Consider the following 19,814-nt stretch of genomic DNA (forward strand, 5'->3'; position numbering starts at 1 on the left):
AAAACAGCCACAAAACGAGTGAGAAAGACATCGCTTTGTTGCTAAAGCGTTGTCCCAAACGCGTTTTTTAAAAAAACTGAAATGCTTCTTGGAAACTCAGGTCTCCAACTAATCTTTCAGGTTCTGTGCTTTCTATAAATCAGCGGCGACTTTCTGTTCAAATCCGAACAGAGTAACTTGGTGGGACGCAGCACTACGGCAGAATGAATTCTTAAATCGTGTTGAAAGAGAAAACTGTGTATCTTGTAGGAAACCTGCTAGCAGAGGGACATAAAACCAATTATTTGTATAGTTTATCTCATACCGTGGTTGCAACCAAGTGCGCGTGATGAAATTGTATTGGGTGAGTTCTGCCGTTCCCACACAGACATGCTATGATCTGTGCTCAAATTAGTGTAATCCTCCAACTAGCCAGAATGAGTGGTCCTTTAAAAGTTACAAGTACGTTAAATATGAGTTATTGCTACGTTTATTTAAATGCAAACCGCAAATGGTTACATCACTTTTAAGTGTTGCGATATTGTCAGCAACTTGAATGTTGTAGTTAGTGATTACTTTACTGTTTGATTGTTTTAAATACCCGATTGCTTTTTTAAAAAATATAAAACGCTGCAGAGCTGCCTGCACTGTGTAAAGCAATCCCTGCCTAGGGCGCTTGGCGTCAGGAAGATGTGATTTCACACGATCTGAAGGCAGGGGTCGCTCAGATGGTCCACAAAATCCCCCTTTCCCTCGTCAGAGCTTCTCAGCAGCCTCTCGGAACAGACCTGCTTTTCTCGCTGACGGACATTGGATCTGGCAGGAGAGAAGGAGCCTAGAGCAAAACTTTCTCTGGCAATTCCTGCTCCCTTTTCCAGAAACTCTTTGTCTCTCGATAGATAGATTTTCTTTTTTCTCTTTTGCCGTGGTCTCTGCTAAATCTTTCACCATTACTTCCAAAAGTGAAGACGATTTTTTGACGCTGGCTGCGTCCCGGATCAGCCGAAGAAAGCGAGTGATTGGAGCAGCCATTGGAGTGGCCATGGTATTGGTTCTGCTCATTGCCATTCCTTTGCTGGTCCAAAGCTCCAAGGCGTCTGCCCACTACGAGATGCTGGGCAGCTGTAGAATGGTCTGTGACCCCTACAGCCCAAAGCCCAGCTCCACGGCGGCAGAAGCCATCCAGGATCTGGCCGTTATGTCCCCGCCACCCTTCATCCACGGGGGCAAAGGCGACCAGGGGCGCCGAGGCAAGCCTGGACCCAGGGGACCTCCGGGAGAGCCTGGACCCCCGGGTCCTCGGGGTCCACCTGGCGAGTGGGGAGACCTGGGCAAACCGGGTCCACCCGGGTTACCGGGATCAGGGACAGGGACATTCAGCACAGCCTTTCACAGCCCCAAGATCGCCTTTTACGCCGGGCTCAAGAAACCGCACGAGGGCTACGAGATCCTTAAGTTTGACGACGTGGTGACGAACGTTGGGAACCACTACGAGGCTTCTACAGGCAAATTCACCTGCACCGTCCCCGGGATCTACTTCTTTACTTACCACGTACTGATGAGAGGAGGGGACGGGACCAGTATGTGGGCAGACCTGTGCAAGAATGGGCAGGTAAGTCTTATATTCAGAAATAAAAGTTTGTAAAGTTTACTCAGTAAGAAAAAGTTCCGCAATTCTCCCCTGCAAACTTCGATAGAAATACTGGAAAGACCAGGTTTGAGATCGGGGTTGCGAGAGTGGGACGTACTTAACTTCATATTCATGGAAGGTTCGTTTACTGAAGGGCAAACTAGTGATTTTCGGTGGGAGTTGCTGGGTTTGCAACATTTTCTCTCTGTATTTTCCACCCTCTCCGCTTATCCTCCCATAAGGAGCGATGCTCACGAACATAAAAGACATCCAAACATCAGAAAACACAAGGGTATAATTCTACAGAGACCAGAGAGGCCTGTGCTGTTAAAAATGGTTGTGTGCATAAGAACATCATTAGAACCATACGGTAGAGAAGGAAGCTCTCCTGTCTTTGCGGATCTGTGAAAGAGCTAGTCCCCCACCCCTGCTCTTTCCCCATATAGCCCTAGAATTCTCCTGCGGTATACATCCAATTCCCTTTAGAAAGTTACCATTGAATCTACTTCCACCACTTTGAGGCAATGCATTTCAGATAATAACTCCATGGAATCAAAACGCAATATTCTGAAATTTCCTCTGGCTTTTTTTTGTCAATTACCTGAAATCTGTGTCCCTTGGTTACCAACTTTCCTGCCAGTGGAAACAGTTTTCATCACACCCCTTAAATCTTCTCTTTAACATCCTTTGCTCTCAGAACAATCCCAGCCTCTCTCTTTCTATATAACCAAATTTCCTGATTCTTGGCATGGTTCAGGTGGTGTGGTAAATTGCGAGGAGGATAGCGTTAGATTAGGGTGATATAGGCAGGCTGGTCAGATGGGCAGAGTGGTGGCAAATGGCATTTAACCTTGAAAAGTGTGAGGTGATGCTTTTTGGGAGGAATAACAAGGCAAGGGAATGCATAATGAATGATAGGATGCTAGGAAGTCGGCTTGGATCATTGTCTGTGCGGAGTTTGCACATTCTCCTTGTGTCTGCGTGGGTTTCCTCCGGGTGCTCCGGTTTCCTTCCACAGTCCAAAGATGTGCGGGTTAGGTTGATTGGCCGTGCTAAAATTGCCCCTTAGTGTCCTGAGATGCGTAGGTTAGAGGGCTTAGCGGGTAAATATGTAGGGATATGGGGGTAGGGCCTGGGTGGGATTGTGGTCGGTGCAGACTTGATGGGCCGAATGGCCTCTTTCTGTACTGTAGGGTTTCTGTGATTCTAGGGTTCTATGATATGGGGTTAGGGCCTGGGTGGGATTGTGGTCGGTGCAGACTTGATGGGCCGAATGGCCTCTTTCTACACTGTAGGGTTTCTATGATTCTATGAAGTTTCGAGGATCAGAGAGACCATGTCCAAAGATCCCTGAAGGCAGCAAGACAGCTAGATAAGGTGGTTAAGAAGGTTTATGGGATACTTGCCTTTATTAGCCGAGGCATTGAATATAAGAGCAGGGAGGTTATGATGGAGCTGTATAAAACAATTGTTAGGCCACAGTGTGTGCTGTCCTGGCCTCCACATTATAGGAAGGATGTGATTGCACTGGAGAGGGTGCAGAGGAGATTCACTAGGATGTTGCCTGGGCTGGAGGGTCTCAGCTATGAAGAGAAGCTGGTTAGGCTGGGGCTGTTCTCCTTGGAGCAGAGAAAGTTGAAGGGGGACCTGATTGAGGTGTACAAAATCATGAGGGACATAGGATAGATAGGAAGAAACTTTTCCTCTTAGTAGAGGGGTCAATAACAGGAGGGGAGGCACAGATTTAAGGTAATGGGATGGAAATTTGGAGGGGATTTGAGGAAAAGTTTTTTCATCCGGAGAGTGATGGGAATCTGGAACTCAGTGCCTGAAAGGGCAGTACAGGTGGAGACCCTCACAACATTTAAGAAGCATTTAGATGAGCACTTGAAACGCCACAGCATACAAGGCTATAGACCAAGTGCTGGAATTGAGATTGGTGCTTGATAGCTGGCACAGACACAATGGGCCGAAGGGCCTCTTTTGTGCTGTATGACTCTACGACTCTCATCTCCTCTGCACCCTCTCCAAGACCTTGACATCCTTCTAAAATGAGGTGCCTGAAATTGAACACAACATTCTAACTGAAGCATAACCAGTGATTTATACAGATTTATCAGAACTTACTTGCTTTTATACTCAATGCTGTTGTTTATAAATCCCAGGATCATGTATACTTCTTAATGTGTGTGTATATATATGTATATATATTCTAAATAATTATTGAGCAGTGACAAACCAAAAATGTGTTTAATGTAATTCCATATTAAAAGTGTAAAAGTGTGCATCAAACCTGTGTAAAGGGAGAGAAGTGTAGTTGTCCCCCATAATCCAACTGTATTTTTGTTTGTTTTGTATTTGGGAAATCTTGCATAAACCCTAGGTCAATTCCTATCAAAGTAGCACCGTACTGAGTGTGTGGGCTACAGCTGTCATAAGCTGCCATTGTAACCCAAAGCTGCCACCTTGATTGGTCACCAACACTTAAATTGGCAGTCATCTTATGGATGGAAGATTTTGTGCTTTTTGTTTAGGTTTCATTAGCTTTAGACAATAACTAGTGAGTGCGGTGGACTTCAGTTGAGCCTTTGTCCTGCCTGGACCACCGTTGTGTGTTTGTCCTGCCTGGACACATCCCCTGCTGGCTCCTCCCCTTGTCACCTAGTATAAAGGTGGCTGTTTCCTCCCCCTTGTTCAGTTCGGGTCGGTTATCTGTTGGGATGTGCTCCTGGTTCTGTAATGAATAAAAGCCTACAGTTGTATTGGCACACAAGTAGTCTTTTGCCTAATTGATAGCGCATCAGTGAGTTGCAGTTAACTGTTGAGGCCCAGGAATGTTCAATTCCTGAGCTCTGGCAGTCTGGTCCGCAAAACCCACGCAACCCAATATTTGCTGCTTTGGTCTGAATAGATTTTAAGGGTCTAGAATGTTGGTCAGATTTAAATCCTAAGTAAGTAGGAGCTCTGTTAGTATCAGTAACTTGAAGTATTTGCAAATTAATGGATTTAAACTTCATATGTTCTGTACTTTCTGTGGTAATGCACTTCACAAAGCTTTGGATTCCCTTAACACTCTAAAGTAAACTGATGAGATTCATAGAACATAGAACATTACAGCGCAGAACAGGCCCTTCGGCCCACGATGTTGCACCGACCAGTTAAAAAAAAAACTGTGACCCTCCAACCTAAACCAATTTCTTTTCGTCCATGAACCTATCTACGGATCTCTTAAACGCCCCCAAACTAGGCGCATTTACTACTGATGCTGGCAGGGCATTCCAATCCCTCACCACCCTCTGGGTAAAGAACCTACCCCTGACATCGGTTCTATAACTACCCCCCCTCAATTTAAAGCCATGCCCCCTCGTGCTGGATTTCTCCATCAGAGGAAAAAGGCTATCACTATCCACCCTATCTAAACCTCTAATCATCTTATATGTTTCAATAAGATCCCCTCTTAGCCGCCGCCTTTCCAGCGAAAACAATCCCAAATCCCTCAGCCTCTCCTCATAGGATCTCCCCTCCATACCAGGCAACATCCTGGTAAACCTCCTCTGCACCCTCTCCAAAGCCTCCACATCCTTCCTGTAATGTGGGGACCAGAACTGCACACAGTACTCCAAGTGCGGCCGCACCAGAGTTGTGTACAGTTGCAACATAACGCTACGACTCCTAAATTCAATCCCCCTACCAATAAACGCCAAGACACCATATGCCTTCTTAACAACCTTATCTACTTGATTCCCAACTTTCAGGGATCTATGCACACATACACCTAGATCCCTCTGCTCCTCCACACTATTCAAAGTCCTCCCGTTAGCCCTATACTCAACACATCTGTTATTCCTACCAAAGTGAATTACCTCACACTTCTCCGCATTAAACTCCATCCGCCACCTCTCGGCCCAACTTTGCAACCTGTCTAAGTCTTCCTGCAAACTACGACACCCTTCCTCACTGTCTACCACACCACCGACTTTGGTGTCATCAGCAAATTTGCTAATCCACCCAACTATACCCTCATCCAGATCATTAATAAATATTACAAACAGCAGTGGCCCCAAAACAGATCCCTGAGGTACACCACTTGTAACCGCACTCCATGATGAATATTTACTATCAACCACCACCCTCTGTTTCCTATCCGCTAGCCAATTCCTGATCCAATTTCCTAGATCACCCCCAATCCCATACATCTGCATTTTCTGCAGAAGCCTACCATGGTGAACCTTATCAAACGCCTTACTAAAATCCATATATACCACGTCCACTGCCTTGCCCCCATCCACCTCCTTGGTCACTTTCTCAAAAAACTCAATAAGGTTAGTAAGGCACGACCTACCTGCCACAAAACCATGCTGACTATCACCTATCAATTCATTACTCTCCAAATAACTATAAATCCTATCCCTTATAATTTTTTCCAACATCTTCAGTCCCACATCAAAAGCTATCATCCCACACAGTGGGATTTCTCCAGTGCTGCAAAGAAAGAGACGGGTACAAGTGATCAGTCTTTTAACAAAGCCTTTTAAAAACTTCTACATATTTTTCTCCCATGTACTGTCAAAAACTAATCACAGCCTAAAGCATGTGGAAATATTGAATGTTTGTGAAATAATAAACTCTCTGTTCCATAAATAATTATTATTTATTGTTGATTGATACTACAAAATATACCACCTGCAACATTATGAGCAACCATTCCTCCGGAGCTGGAGTGTTGGCATTCAACTGATTGACTGGGAGCAGTGGGGGGTGAAGGGTGGTGCCCCCAACACCATCGTGGGGACAGAGCCTTGTGAGCAGCTGAGGCACCTTTTCTCACCTTTAGTTCACAACCAACAGTCTGTGTACTTTGGATAATATCTTATTCACCCAGGAGGGAAAAGAACAGAATGTTACTTTTGCCAGTGAAATTGCGCAAAAACATACACAGGAATTCTCACATGGTTTAGGTAATCAAATCAGGTGTTTGACAGAAAATGAGAGAAGTGTAGTTCAACTTTTTTTGATCAAGATAACTTGATTATCTTGGCATAAGCTCTTTGGGGATTTCGGTTAACTCAAAAGTATCCTAAATGCAACATAATATGATATTTTTCAGGTACAAACTGCAAGCAGAAGTTTAGTGTCACTCACTAGATTGTACAACTCAAGTAATTGCATGGGAATCAGAACTTCTGAATCTTATCCCAGTGTTTTCTACATAAGACATAACCGTTTGAATTAAATGCAGCTGCATGCATAAACTAGCTGCTTTCAAATTTGTCCCATTCATTTATTTAAAGATTTCAACAATTTGCTGTCCTTGCTCAGTGTAACAGGAAGGCAAAATGTCGTGACTCAAGACGAGTGTAGAAATAAAATCAAGAATTAAACTGCTTTGTTGTTGCTCTTCCCAACATCCTTTTTGAAACAACATGGGATTAAACTGTGCTTAATTACATAACCTACCTGAATGCATAAAGTCTTTGGTCCCTGCATTATTTCTCATTTATTTGGATAGTTGCTGGTTTCCACTTCTCTTCGCCTGCTCTTTCTCTCTTTCGAGTAATTGTGCTTTTCCCATTTTACTGTGATTATTGTGTTTACTATTTTAATAGAAATATTGTTTCTTAAAAACAAACAGAAGTGTTTCTGGAGGGCACTTTGCACTCTGTGCTTGTTCCTTTCTGTGGCCTTCAACCTGTGCTTGCCTTACATTGTCTTTTCAGAGTCAACAATTCAACTTTGCTCTCTCTCTCTCTTTGTTTTATTGAATCAGGAGTTCACAGCGTATGATCGTTTCTCTGCCCTCATCTACTCTATAGTCCTGCTTTATTTTGTTCCACCTGATTAGTTTTGTGCTCTCCTATAAAACTGACATCACTTTAAATTTATAGCATAAATCAAGGCAATGTGAGGACCTGCTTCCCCCCCCCCCCCCCCACCCTCTCCCCCTCCCCCCACCCCCTCCTTTTGTGGTAATTTTTGTTGTTCATCAGATTATCAATGATTGAAAATGGAAGAATTTTCCACTTCAAGCAGCCAGTATCTAGCATCAAGGATTCTCAGGTTAGGTGTAGTATGGCTAGATGCAGAGTAAAGCTTCCTGTCCTCTGCTCAGCTATGTGCATTAACCCCAATCTGAGATGAGCAGCCTCTAGTGCACCAGTGTAATGTTTCCACATCCCACCACAACCACCTTTATGACCTCTCCAAGTAAGATTGTCAATTTGATGGCAATTAGTACTCCATTTGCACTGTGCAACCATGTCTACAAGGAACAGGGTCGTGAGTATCCAACCTCACTTCATATAGGCCCCTTATCAAGAGGAGCACTTCAACCCAAATCTCTTGGCTGGAGTTGAACCCACTGCACAGGTGAAAGGATGATGTGCTAAATGCCTGTGGACCCAAACTTGTGATTGCTATTTTTGACACCAAACAGCCTTGTATTGGCTGAAAACCTGTATGTACTGTATATTCAGCAATGTTACCTTTCTCAAGGACAGTAAGGGATGAGCAAGAAATACTGGGCTCGCCAACGATCACTTCGAAGAATAAAGAAAATGTTACTGGAAGAGAATGCAGCTTAAAGTTGTTATTTGATTCTTAATTACTGAAACATTTATATTGTGGAGAGAGGGTAACAGACCAATACATCTAACAATTTTCCCCATTTCAAAAATAAGGTTTTCACAAGAACATGAAATAAACTTTTAAAATAAATCCAGTGTCTATTTTAAAATGTTCAAGATATCAAATGAGAGTACCTGCTACTAGTTACCCAATTATATATAGGAATAGCAGAAGCTAAAAGTAATACGTCCTGGATATGAGACCTGACACTATTCAGCATCTGACGAAAATAAATAAATCCTTCAAATAAGCTCAGCCTGTACAGCCCTCAAGCTACTGAAGAATTGCCAACTCAGTTAAGACGGCACTGGTTTATACCATTTGAGAAGAGCTGAATGAGTTTGCATTTAGGGATGGGATTGAAAGTACAAGTGGGGATGATCACATTGTGTGAAATATGACCCCTGAGCTGATGGGCCCAATTAAATGTTACATAAAGGGAGGCAACTGGTGTGACATGTCTAATGTAATATAATTTAAAATGGTTATTTTGGAACTTGAATCAAATTACTTTCATGCTGGTGGAGGGAGAAAGTTTGTAGAATGTCTTCTCAGTCTAAGGTACAGTGGATTGAGTGTGACCTGCAGAGGAACAGCCTTGAGGGTTGTATATGGAATATATAGAACCATAGAAAATCTAATTTCCTCCATTCGTGATGTCACAGGAAGAGTTTTTGTTCACAAATGTATGCTTCCCAATTACTGGTTGTTGACAAAGTGATCATTTGAGAGACACCAGTAAGTATTGAGGTCTCCTTTTTTAACATCCAGGATATGTGGCATTTCATACTTGCCCTTTACCCTAATTTTATGAATGGATATGCTGACCATCTTTATTCTCTGCAGTTTGCATATGTTGACATTTGTTGCATATGTGGCTTTTAGTTGAGTCAAAGTTATTTATAAAATTAAACTGTTACTTACCAGAGTTGGACTGATTGGATATATCTGTGAAAGAGCTGACACGGATGAAATGGGCTGAACAGTCCCCTTCTGATCTATTTGATTCTTCTTTAATAAATGTACTGCATTGTGAAAGGTACCTGCCAATGTTGTAGCACTGTAGAGGGTTTCTAAGTAAATTATTCTAGCTCCCCCAGGAACTGAGCTTTCCTCCTTCTTAAACCTCCCCATTTGACACAAACACAGAGAAGATACCAAAACTATTTAATGTGGGATTTTAAATTAGAGTACAACATGTGGTCTGTGAGGTATGTGTCACATCTCCACAATTGTCTTCAAATGAAAAACATCTTTAGAAATTACATTTCAAACATGTGGAATAATTAAAACAGATCACAACTAGCAGGAATGATATGATGAATATCATCTCAAGACATCAACAATAACTCATTTATGACTGTTACTTGCAAGTTATCCCATCGGCCTTACTTGTGCAAGTATTTATCATATCTTATTGCTGCCTGTGACATATTCTCTATCTAATAAAATGCAATTGGCTTTTATTTATGAATTGATTGATGTGTTTGTCCTGGTGAATACAAGAGAGGCTAACTTCACATGTGTGGACAAGAGCTGATTGAGGGGAGAAATTTGCTTGTGCATTGAAGGGTGACCTTTCTACGCATAAACATGCTGCCTTCTCAATTAGCTCCTGATCTATAAGTTCTGTTGTATAGTTAGGCTTACTTGTAGTCAGCCAGGGCAGGTATAGTCAAATGACTTGTAGCCCAATAAAACATTTTTTTTTTGTTTAAAGCTTGTTATTTTAGTAAGTATTCCGAGGAATAGAAATACATTTTTTTGGGATGAAAACCTGCCTATGATGCACAGCCATGTGGGGGCCAGAAAGGTCAGTCTTAAGCTCATGTTTGTTATTCACCAGGTGGTGAGTTCCCAGCATTAGCTGTGCCTTCATGGTGAAAGGTGCAAAGATTGCGGTGTGTACTGCTCCTCAAGGGAGGAAGGGATGGAGAAGCAACAATCAAACCAAGTTGGGCCTGAAGCATCCAACTCAACTCTGTTGCAACTGGCAAAGTACTATAACTGTCCTAGACTCTATGCACTAGTATAACCAAATATTAGCGAAAATGTCTAAATTCATGACAATTTAATATGTGCTGTGAGAATTGCATTCACAGAGTATTCTATGTTGCTGTACAATTCAGAAATCTATGGTACTAACCAAACTCCTTTCATTTAGGGACCTTATATAGCCAGGAGGCAGAGATCAATTGGGCTGGATTCAAACCATAGGAAGAGCAACAGCTTACCAGCCCAATGTAAAAATCATAAAACACAGTATACTAGCAGCCCACACCACCCAAGAAAGCAATTAAACTCTTATTCCCTCTTGCTGGCTGTATTTAAACCCAAGTAACAACTGTAAAAGGGTAATGTTTTGGTCGCTAATTGGTAGTAATCTGAACCTATAGTCGAACCAGTGTGTTCCCTTGACACAGAGCGAACCATATTATCTACGCCTTGGTCAATGACATAGTGTCCCATCAGAGAGGATAAGAGATTTGGATTAAAGAGAATCAAGGACAATGTTCTGATCGACTGGACCATCAAATCCCTAGCAAAATGAGACTTTCGTTGGTTCCTTGTTTGAATTTAACCCAAATCTCTAAGTTGAAGGGGGTAAATTCTAATTTCCTGTTTTTAAAAATATGAAGAAGATAGTGCAAAATACACGAAACACGGTTCCTTTGACAACAAATATAAAATGCGAATATAGTGTGATAAATGGTTTCAATGTGAACTTCATGGGCATATATGTCGCAGTTACTATTCCCCTTTCTCCCATGATTGAAAAGTAACTATTTTAATCCACTTGAGCTTGGGGAAAGTGTTTGGTGTATGTCTCGTCCTCAGTAAAAGAGCTGAAGATGACAGTGCCCAATGTAGAAAAGAGCTGGTATAATCAAATTACTACCTAGATATTCCTCATTTATGATTAATGTGATCAGCTTCAATTATGCACATAGTTTGTCCTTTGTTCCACGCTATCCTTCTCCATGTTTCCAGTATATCTCCATTATCCGCCCGCTCTGTCTTTCTTCATCTGCTCGCTCTGTCCTTCTTGGATCTATTCTCCCCTATCTCTTGACTTTAACTGTGCAATTTCCTGACTGAATTCTCTATCTGCTGACTCACACTGACGTCTACCTTTGTCCTTTTCACTTTTGCATTGTGACTCTGTAATCCAGGGGTTTCACAGCACACATCCACCAATGCTATTGCTTTAGAAAAGGTACATCTGTGCATTGATACTTGAAAACGTTCTTATGTACCCTGCAACTACAATGAAAGAGCATTGATGTTGATTTATGTACCAATGACTGCTGATCTCTGCTTCAGCCTAACAAATGTAGCTTAATTTCCTTTATGTGTGTGTGTGTTTGTGCATGCATGTCTCTGCATCCATCTGTCCCTCTCACTAATAAGCATGTAAGGGCAGTGAGAGATGATCCACTCTCCAATGTTCTGTCCTCCCAGTACCTCCCAGCTCAACATGGCACCTCTTCTTGACAGCCTAACCCAATGTGTGGATCTGAGCCCATATCCCACCACCCAATAATGTACACGCCACAGTGGCTCTGTTACAGCACAGAAAGAGGTAATTTGACCCATTGTGTCTACACTGGACCTCCAAACGAGCTTCATTACTTATGTCTTTTCCCTGTATTAACCATAATTCCATATTTATTGTGATAAATATTGATATGATTTTAAAAATTGATGCAATGCTTTCAAAGCCACAAGGACACTCGGTGGCCAAAAGTTCACATTTCCCGTGGCCTTGTAATTCCAGCATACTGGCAGAACCACTCCCCCTGCCCCCTCCAGAAAAGGGAAAGACTTATTTGCAGTGAACTTCCATCCATTCTTTACAGGACTATGAGGCAGATCCAGCAACTCTGACACCATAAATCAGGAGCTCCTGTCCCTCAAGTTCCAGTGAAACTCTTATGTATCAATGGTGGCCAATATCCTGAGTGGAATCGAGACGTAGCGACCTCCATTGGGATGAATGTGAAGCTGAGCAGTAGAGTTTAGGGCAGGGATTTTCCAACTGTGCTTGCCCAAAATCGGAAAATCCCACCCGAGGCCAATGGACCTTTCCATGGTCCGCCCCTTGCCCGCTATGATTCCCGTGGCAAGTGGAACGGGAAAATTCACCCCCAGATCTGGGAATCTTTGATGAATGGCAGGACCAGTGCACCGAGAGACTGACGGGCCCATTCTGGTACAGCTGCTAGGTTTGCAACCCAGGGAGGTTTAGCCACACAGCTGGGAATACATTGGGAAGATGGAGATGGATCTTCGATTTTGGATAAGGACAGATTCGGCTTAACTGTAATTTTCATTATGACTAAAACGCCTGTTGATGTTCACTGTTTATGGTCACACAGGAAGAATCTCTACTTGAGCAAGATACTAGAGAAAGGAGGGTACATGTGGAACTGTAATCCAATAAGGCTTTGCACCTTTCAGAAGAGGGAAACATAGGAGCAAAAGTCCAGGTTTTCTTGTTGATTGATGTGGAGATGCCGGCGTTGGACTGGGGTGGGCACAGTAAGAAGTCTCACAACACCAGGTTAAAGTCCAACACGTTTATTTGGAATCACGAGCTTTCAGAGCGCTGCTCCTTCAGCACTCACCTGATGAAGGAGCAGCGTTCCGAAAGCTCATGATTCCAAATAAACCTGTTGCACTTTAACCTGGTCTTGTGAGACTTCTTACTGTTCTTGTTGATTGGCATTGGTTTACAGCCTTGCAAGTGTGAGTGCTAAGTGCCCATCAGCTTCTCAATGTGCTTCATCAAAGACGAGCATCAGACCAGCTGTTACTGGCAAAAAACGTGAATGCAATTCTCCAAGTGTAAATTGCTACTTAGCAAAGTATATCATCGTAAATTAAAACTTTATGCTGCCATTTAAATGGAAAAAGACAGGATAATTGGGCAATTTACTCAGACTTATACATAAAGTTTATGGGATAAATATTTAACATTTCCTTGGAAATTACTTGCGGTATTTAAACAGCGACTTAAATCAGTTTAACAGTAGTAAACCCGTGTGCATCTTATAGTTTTAATACAAGTTACATCAAGATGAGTGTTAATGTTTATGCAGCAAGTGAATTTATGGATTTCTGCTGTGTTTCGCTCCAGCTAAATGGGACGAATTCCAAAGTGGTTTCCAGATCCTAATTAAACCAATTGAAATCCAATCCCTATTGAATTGATTGAGATATTTAAACATATGAATGAACTTGAATTCCATTCACCATTCCCAAACAAACCCAGTGAAGAAATGTGGATCAAACCAATTTTTCAAAAGATGACTTGATCAGATTAAGAAGTTTAACAACACCAGGTTAAAGTCCAACAGGTTTATTTGGTAGCAAAAGCCACACAAGCTTTCGAGGCTCTAAGCCCCTTCTTCAGGTGAGTGGGAATTCTGTTCACAAACAGAATTTATAAAGACACAGACTCAATTTACATGAATAATGGTTGGAATGCGAATACTTACAACTAATCCAGTCTTTAAGAAACAAAACAATGGGAGTGGAGAGAGCATCAAGACAGGCTAAAAAGATGTGTATTGTCTCCAGACAAGACAGCCAGTGAAACTCTGCAGGTCCACGCAACTGTGGGAGTTACAAATATTGTGACATGAACCCAATATCCCGGTTGAGGCCGTCCTTGTGTGTGCGGAACTTGGCTATCAGTTTCTGCTCAGCGACTCTGCGCTGTCGTGTGTCGCGAAGGCCGCCTTGGAGAACGCTTACCCGAATATCAGAGGCCGAATGCCCGTGACCACTGAAGTGCTCCCCAACAGGAAGAGAACAGTCTTGCCTGGTGATTGTCGAGCGGTGTTCATTCATCCGTTGTCGCAGCGTCTGCATAGTTTCCCCAATGTACCATGCCTCGGGACATCCTTTCTTGCAGCGTATCAGGTAGACAACATTGGCCGAGTTGCAAGAGTATGTACCGTGTACCTGGTGGATGGTGTTCTCACGTGAGATGATGGCATCTGTGTCGATGATCCGGCACGTCTTGCAGAGGTTGCTGTGGCAGGGTTGTGTGGTGTCTTGGTCACTGTTCTCCTGAAGGCTGGGTAGTTTGCTGCGGACAATGGTCTGTTTGAGGTTGTGATACGCTGCAAGAAAGGATGTCCCGAGGCATGGTACATTGGGGAAACTATGCAGACGCTGCGACAACGGATGAATGAACACCGCTCGACAATCACCAGGCAAGACTGTTCTCTTCCTGTTGGGGAGCACTTCAGCGGTCATGGGCATTCGGCCTCTGATATTCGGGTAAGCGTTCTCCAAGGCGGCCTTCGCGACACACGACAGCGCAGAGTCGCTGAGCAGAAACTGATAGCCAAGTTCCGCACACACAAGGACGGCCTCAACCGGGATATTGGGTTCATGTCACAATATTTGTAACTCCCACAGTTGCGTGGACCTGCAGAGTTTCACTGGCTGTCTTGTCTGGAGACAATACACATCTTTTTAGCCTGTCTTGATGCTCTCTCCACTCCCATTGTTTTGTTTCTTAAAGACTTGATTAGTTGTAAGTATTCGCATTCCAACCATTATTCATGTAAATTGAGTCTGTGTCTTTATAAATTCTGTTTGTGAACAGAATTCCCACTCACCTGAAGAAGGGGCTTAGAGCCTCGAAAGCTTGTGTGGCTTTTGCTACCAAATAAACCTGTTGGACTTTAACCTGGTGTTGTTAAACTTCTTACTGTGTTTACCCCAGTCCAACGCCGGCATCTCCACATCTTGATCAGATTACACAGAGGTAATAAATGGAAACTGCAGAGAGTGCGGTGTTAACTATTAACCTTTGGCAAGTGATAAGGTATTACATCTTTGAATGCTTTTATGTGCTTACATTAATGAGTGGACATCATTGTCTACTTTTAGTATCTCTCAATTAATTAGATCCCAGGAGTCAAACATGACATTCTACTGCAACATTATTGAGGGGTTGTGTTGCATGTATACACAGGGAGCACAGCATCAAGTTACACTGTTTGTACTTCAGGATATAATTACTGGAGAAAATAATGCACAATAGTACTGATAGTCATCGCTTGTTTGATCCATTGGCTTTTTTCTTAATTAATTCAGAAATGTGGTGTCACTGGCCAGGCCAGCATTTATTGCCCTTGAGAAGTTAGTTGGTGGTGTGCTGCTATCTTGGAATCGCTGCAGTGCATGCAGTGTAGGTACACCCATAGTGCTGTTAAGTAGGGGGTTGCAGCATTTCAACTCAGCAATGATGGAAGAATGACAACATATTCCCAAATCAGGATGGTGCGTGATTTGGAGTACTTGTCGGTGGCGGTGTTCCCATGCACCTGCTGCCTTTGTCCTTCTAAATAGAGGTTGTGGGGTTGGGATAATACAGCTGCAGCCACTGAGGTGTAGGTACATCCACAGTGCTGTTAGGGAGGGACTTCCAGGATTTTGAAGCAGTAACTGTGAAGGAACGACAATCTTCAACATCATTATGGTGCCTTCAACATCATTATTCCCACAACATTCATCTCCAAACTCCATGGCCTGGGTCTTGGCTCCTCTCTCTGCAACTAGATCTTAAACTTCCTAACCCACAGACCACAGTCAGTAAGGATAGGCAACAACACCTCCTCCACGATCATCCTGAACACTGGTGCCCCACAAGGCTGTGTTCTCAGCCCCTTACTATACTCCTTATACACCTATGTCTGTGTGGCCAAATTCCCCTCCAACTCGATTTTCAAGTTTGCTGATGACCCCACCGTAGTGGGTCAGATCTCAAACAATGACAAGACAGAGTATAGGAATGAAATAGAGAATCTGGTGAACTGGTGCGGCAACAATAATCTCTCCCTCAATGTCAACAAAACGAAGGAGATTGTCATCGACTTCAGAAAGCATAAGGGAGAACATGCCCCTGTCTCCATCAACAGGAACGAAGTAGAAAGGGTCGAGAGCTTCAAGCTTTTAGGTGTCCAGATCACCAACAACCTATCCTGGTCCCCCCATGCCGACACTATAGTGAAGAAAGCCCACCAACACCTCTACTTTCTCAGAAGACTAAGGAAATTTGGCATGTCAGCTACGACTCTCACCAACTTTTACGGATACACCATAGAAAACATTCTTTCTGGTTGGTATGGCTCCTGCTCTGCCCAAGACCGCGAGAAACTACAAAAGGTCGTGAATGTAGCCCAATCCATCACGCAAACCAGCCTCCCATCCATTGACTCTGTCTACACTTCCCACTGCCTTGGCACTTGGAAATTGATTTGATTTGATTTATTATTGTCACATGTATTAGCATACAGTGAAAAGTATTGTTTCTTGTGTGCTATACAGACAGCTACGACTCTCACCAACTTTTACGGATACACCATAGAAAACATTCTTTCTGGTTGGTATGGCTCCTGCTCTGCCCAAGACCGCGAGAAACTACAAAAGGTCGTGAATGTAGCCCAATCCATCACGCATGACACCACCGTAGTGGGTCGGATCTCAAACAATGACAAGACAGAGTATAGGAATGAAATAGAGAATCTGGTGAACTGGTGCGGCAACAATAATCTCTCCCTCAATGTCCCACAGGACAGAACAGTGGGAAGCTTTTTCCCAGGTCGGAGGTGACGATCACGGGGGGTCACGGGCTCAAGGTGAGAGGGGCGAAGTATAACTCAGATATTAGAGGGATGTTTTTTACACAGAGGGTGGTGGGGGCCTGGAATGCGCTGCCAAGTAGGGTGGTGGAGGCAGGCACGCTGACATCGTTTAAGACTTACCTGGATAGTCACATGAGCAGCCTGGGAATGGAGGGATACAAACGATTGGTCTAGTTGGACCAAGGAGCGGCACAGGCTTGGAGGGCCGAAGGGCCTGTTCCTGTGCTGTACTGTTCTTTGTTCTTTATAGCAGCCAGCATAATCAAGGACCCCCGCACCCCGGGCACTCTCTCTTCCACCTTCTTCCGTCGGGAAAAAGATACAAAAGTCTGAGGTCACGGACCAACCGACACAAGAACAGCTTCTTCCCTGCTGCCATCAGACCTTTGAATAGATCTACCTCGCATTAAGTTGATCTTTCTCTACACCCTGGCTATGACTATAACACTACATTCTGCACCCTCTCCTTTCCTTCTCTATGAATGGTATGCTCTGTCTGTATAGCACACAAGAAACAATACTTTTCACTGTATGTTAATACATGTGACAATAATAAATCAAATCAAATCAATTTCCAAGTCAGGATAGCGAGTGGTAGTGTTCCATGCGTCTGCTGCTCTTGTTCATCTAGATGATAGTGGTTGTGAGTTTGGAAGGTGCTGTTGAAGGAGCCTTGGTGAGTTCCTGCAGTGCATCTTGTAGATGGTACACACTGCTGCCACTGTGCATTTGTGGTGAGGGAGTGAATGTTTATGGATGGGGTACCAATCAAGTGGGCTGTTTTGCCGTGGAGGGTGTCAAGTGTTGTTGAAGCCACACTCATCCAGGCAAGTATTCCATTACACTCCTGACTTGTGCCTTGTAGATGGTGACACGCTCCAGGGAGTCAGGAGGCAAATTATTCACCACAGGATTCCTAGCCTTTGACCTGTTCTGGTAGCCACAGTATTTATATGGCTAGACCAGTTTAGTTTCTGGTCAATGGTATCTCCCAGGATGTTGATAGTGGGGGATTCAGCAATGGCAATGCCAAGGGGTGATGGTTAGATCCTCTCCTGTTAGAGATGGTCATTGCGTGGCACTTGCATGGTGTAAATGTTACTTGCCCCTTGCCAGTCCAATCCTGGATATTGTCCATGTCTCACTGCATTTGGACATGGATTGTTTCAGTATCTGAGGAGTTGCAAATGGTGCATATGCAGTCATCAGCAAACATCCCCACTTCTGACCTCATGATGGACAGAAGGTCATCGATGAACCAGCTGAATATGTTTGGGCCCAGGACACTACCCTGAGGAACTCCTGTCGTGATGTCCTGGAGCTGAGATGATTGATGATTGAAGAGATGGCAGGGGAAATAGCAAATGCACCAGTGGTAATTTACCAAAATTTGCTGGACTCTGGGGTGGTTCCAGCAGATTGGAAAACAGCAAATGTGATGCCACTGTTTAAAAAAGGAGGTAGACAAAAGACAGGTAACTACAGGCCGGTTAGCTTAACTTCTGTGGTAGGGAAAATGCTTGAATCTGTCATCAAGGAAGAAATTCTTCTTTGATGACAGGCATCTGCATATACGTTGTCCCATTGGGAAGACGCAGCATGGGTTGATGAAAGGCAGGTCATGTCTGACTAATTTAACTGGAATTCTTTGAGAACATTACATGTGCAGTGGACAATGGGGAACCTATGGATGTGGTGTATCTGGATTTCCAGAAGGCATTTGACAAGGTGCCGCACCAAAGACTGCTACATAAGATAAAGGTGCACAGTGTTACGGGTAATGTATTAGCATGGATAGAGGATTGGTTAACTAACAGAAAGCAAAGAGTGGGGGTAAATGGGTGTTTTTCTGGTTGGCGATCAGTGACTAGTGGTGTGCCTCAGGGATCAGTGTTGGGACCACAATTGTTTACGATTTACATAGATGATTTGGAGTTGGGGACCAAGTGTAGTGTGTCAAAATTTGCAGATGACACTAAGATGAGCGGTAGAACAAAGTGTGCAGAGGACGCTGAAAGTCTGCAAAGGGATATAGATAGCCCAAGTGAGTGGGCGAGGGTCTGGCAGTTGGAGTACAATGTTGTTAAATGTGAGGTCATCCATTTTGGTAGGAATAACAGCAAAATGGACTATTATTTAAATGGTAAAAAATTGCAGCATGCTGCTGTGCAGAGGGACCTGGGTGTCCTTGAGCATGAATCACAAACGTTGGTTTGCAGGTGCAGCAGGTAATTAAAAAGGCAAATGGAATTTTGTCCTTCATTGCTAGAGGGATGGAGTTTAAAAACAGCGAGGTTATGTTGCAGCTGTATAAGGTGCTGGTGAGGCCACACCTGGAGTACTGTGTACAGTTTTGGTCTCCTTACTTGAGAAAGGATATACTGGCACTGGAGGGGGTGCAGAGGAGATTCACGAGGTTGATTCCGGAGTTGAGAGGGTTGGCTTATGAGGAGAGACTGAGTAGACTGGGGCTATACTCATTGGAATTCAGAAGAATGAGGGTAGACCTTATAGAAAAATATAAGATTATGAAGGGAATAGATTAGATAGAAGCAGGGAAGTTGTTCCCACTGGCGAGTGAAACTAGAACTAGGGGGCATGGCCTCAAAATAAGGGGGAGCAGATTTAGGACTGAGTTGAGGAGGAACTTCTTCACCCAAAGGGTTGTGAATCTGTGGAATTCCCTGCCCAGTGAAGCAGTTGAGGCTACCTCATTGAATGTTTTTAAGGCAAGGATAGATAGATTATTGAACAGTAAAGGAATTAAGGGTTATGGTGAGCGGGCGGGTAGGTGGAGCTGAGTCCACGAAAAGATCAGCCATGATCTTATTTAATGGCAGAACAGGCTTGAGGGGCCAAATGGTCTACTCCTGCTCCTTGTTCTTATGATCTCCAAATCACCACAACCACCTTCC

General features: G+C 43.6%; 1 protein-coding gene across 1 annotated transcript in view; it reads left to right on the plus strand.

Annotated features, from left to right (window-relative positions):
• The first annotated feature begins 1,015 nt into the window (after window positions 1-1,015).
• Window positions 1,016-19,814, plus strand: part of LOC144482023 (complement C1q-like protein 2) — a 51,924-nt gene continuing 33,125 nt past the window's right edge. Inside the window, exon 1 of the mRNA XM_078201289.1 lies at window positions 1,016-1,591. Within this exon, the coding sequence (XP_078057415.1) occupies window positions 1,022-1,591 (570 nt within the window). The 5' untranslated portion in view covers window positions 1,016-1,021. The remainder of the gene's footprint in view (window positions 1,592-19,814) is intronic.

Source organism: Mustelus asterias, chromosome X (genome assembly GCF_964213995.1).
Source record: "Mustelus asterias chromosome X, sMusAst1.hap1.1, whole genome shotgun sequence".
Classification (NCBI taxonomy): domain Eukaryota; kingdom Metazoa; phylum Chordata; class Chondrichthyes; order Carcharhiniformes; family Triakidae; genus Mustelus; species Mustelus asterias.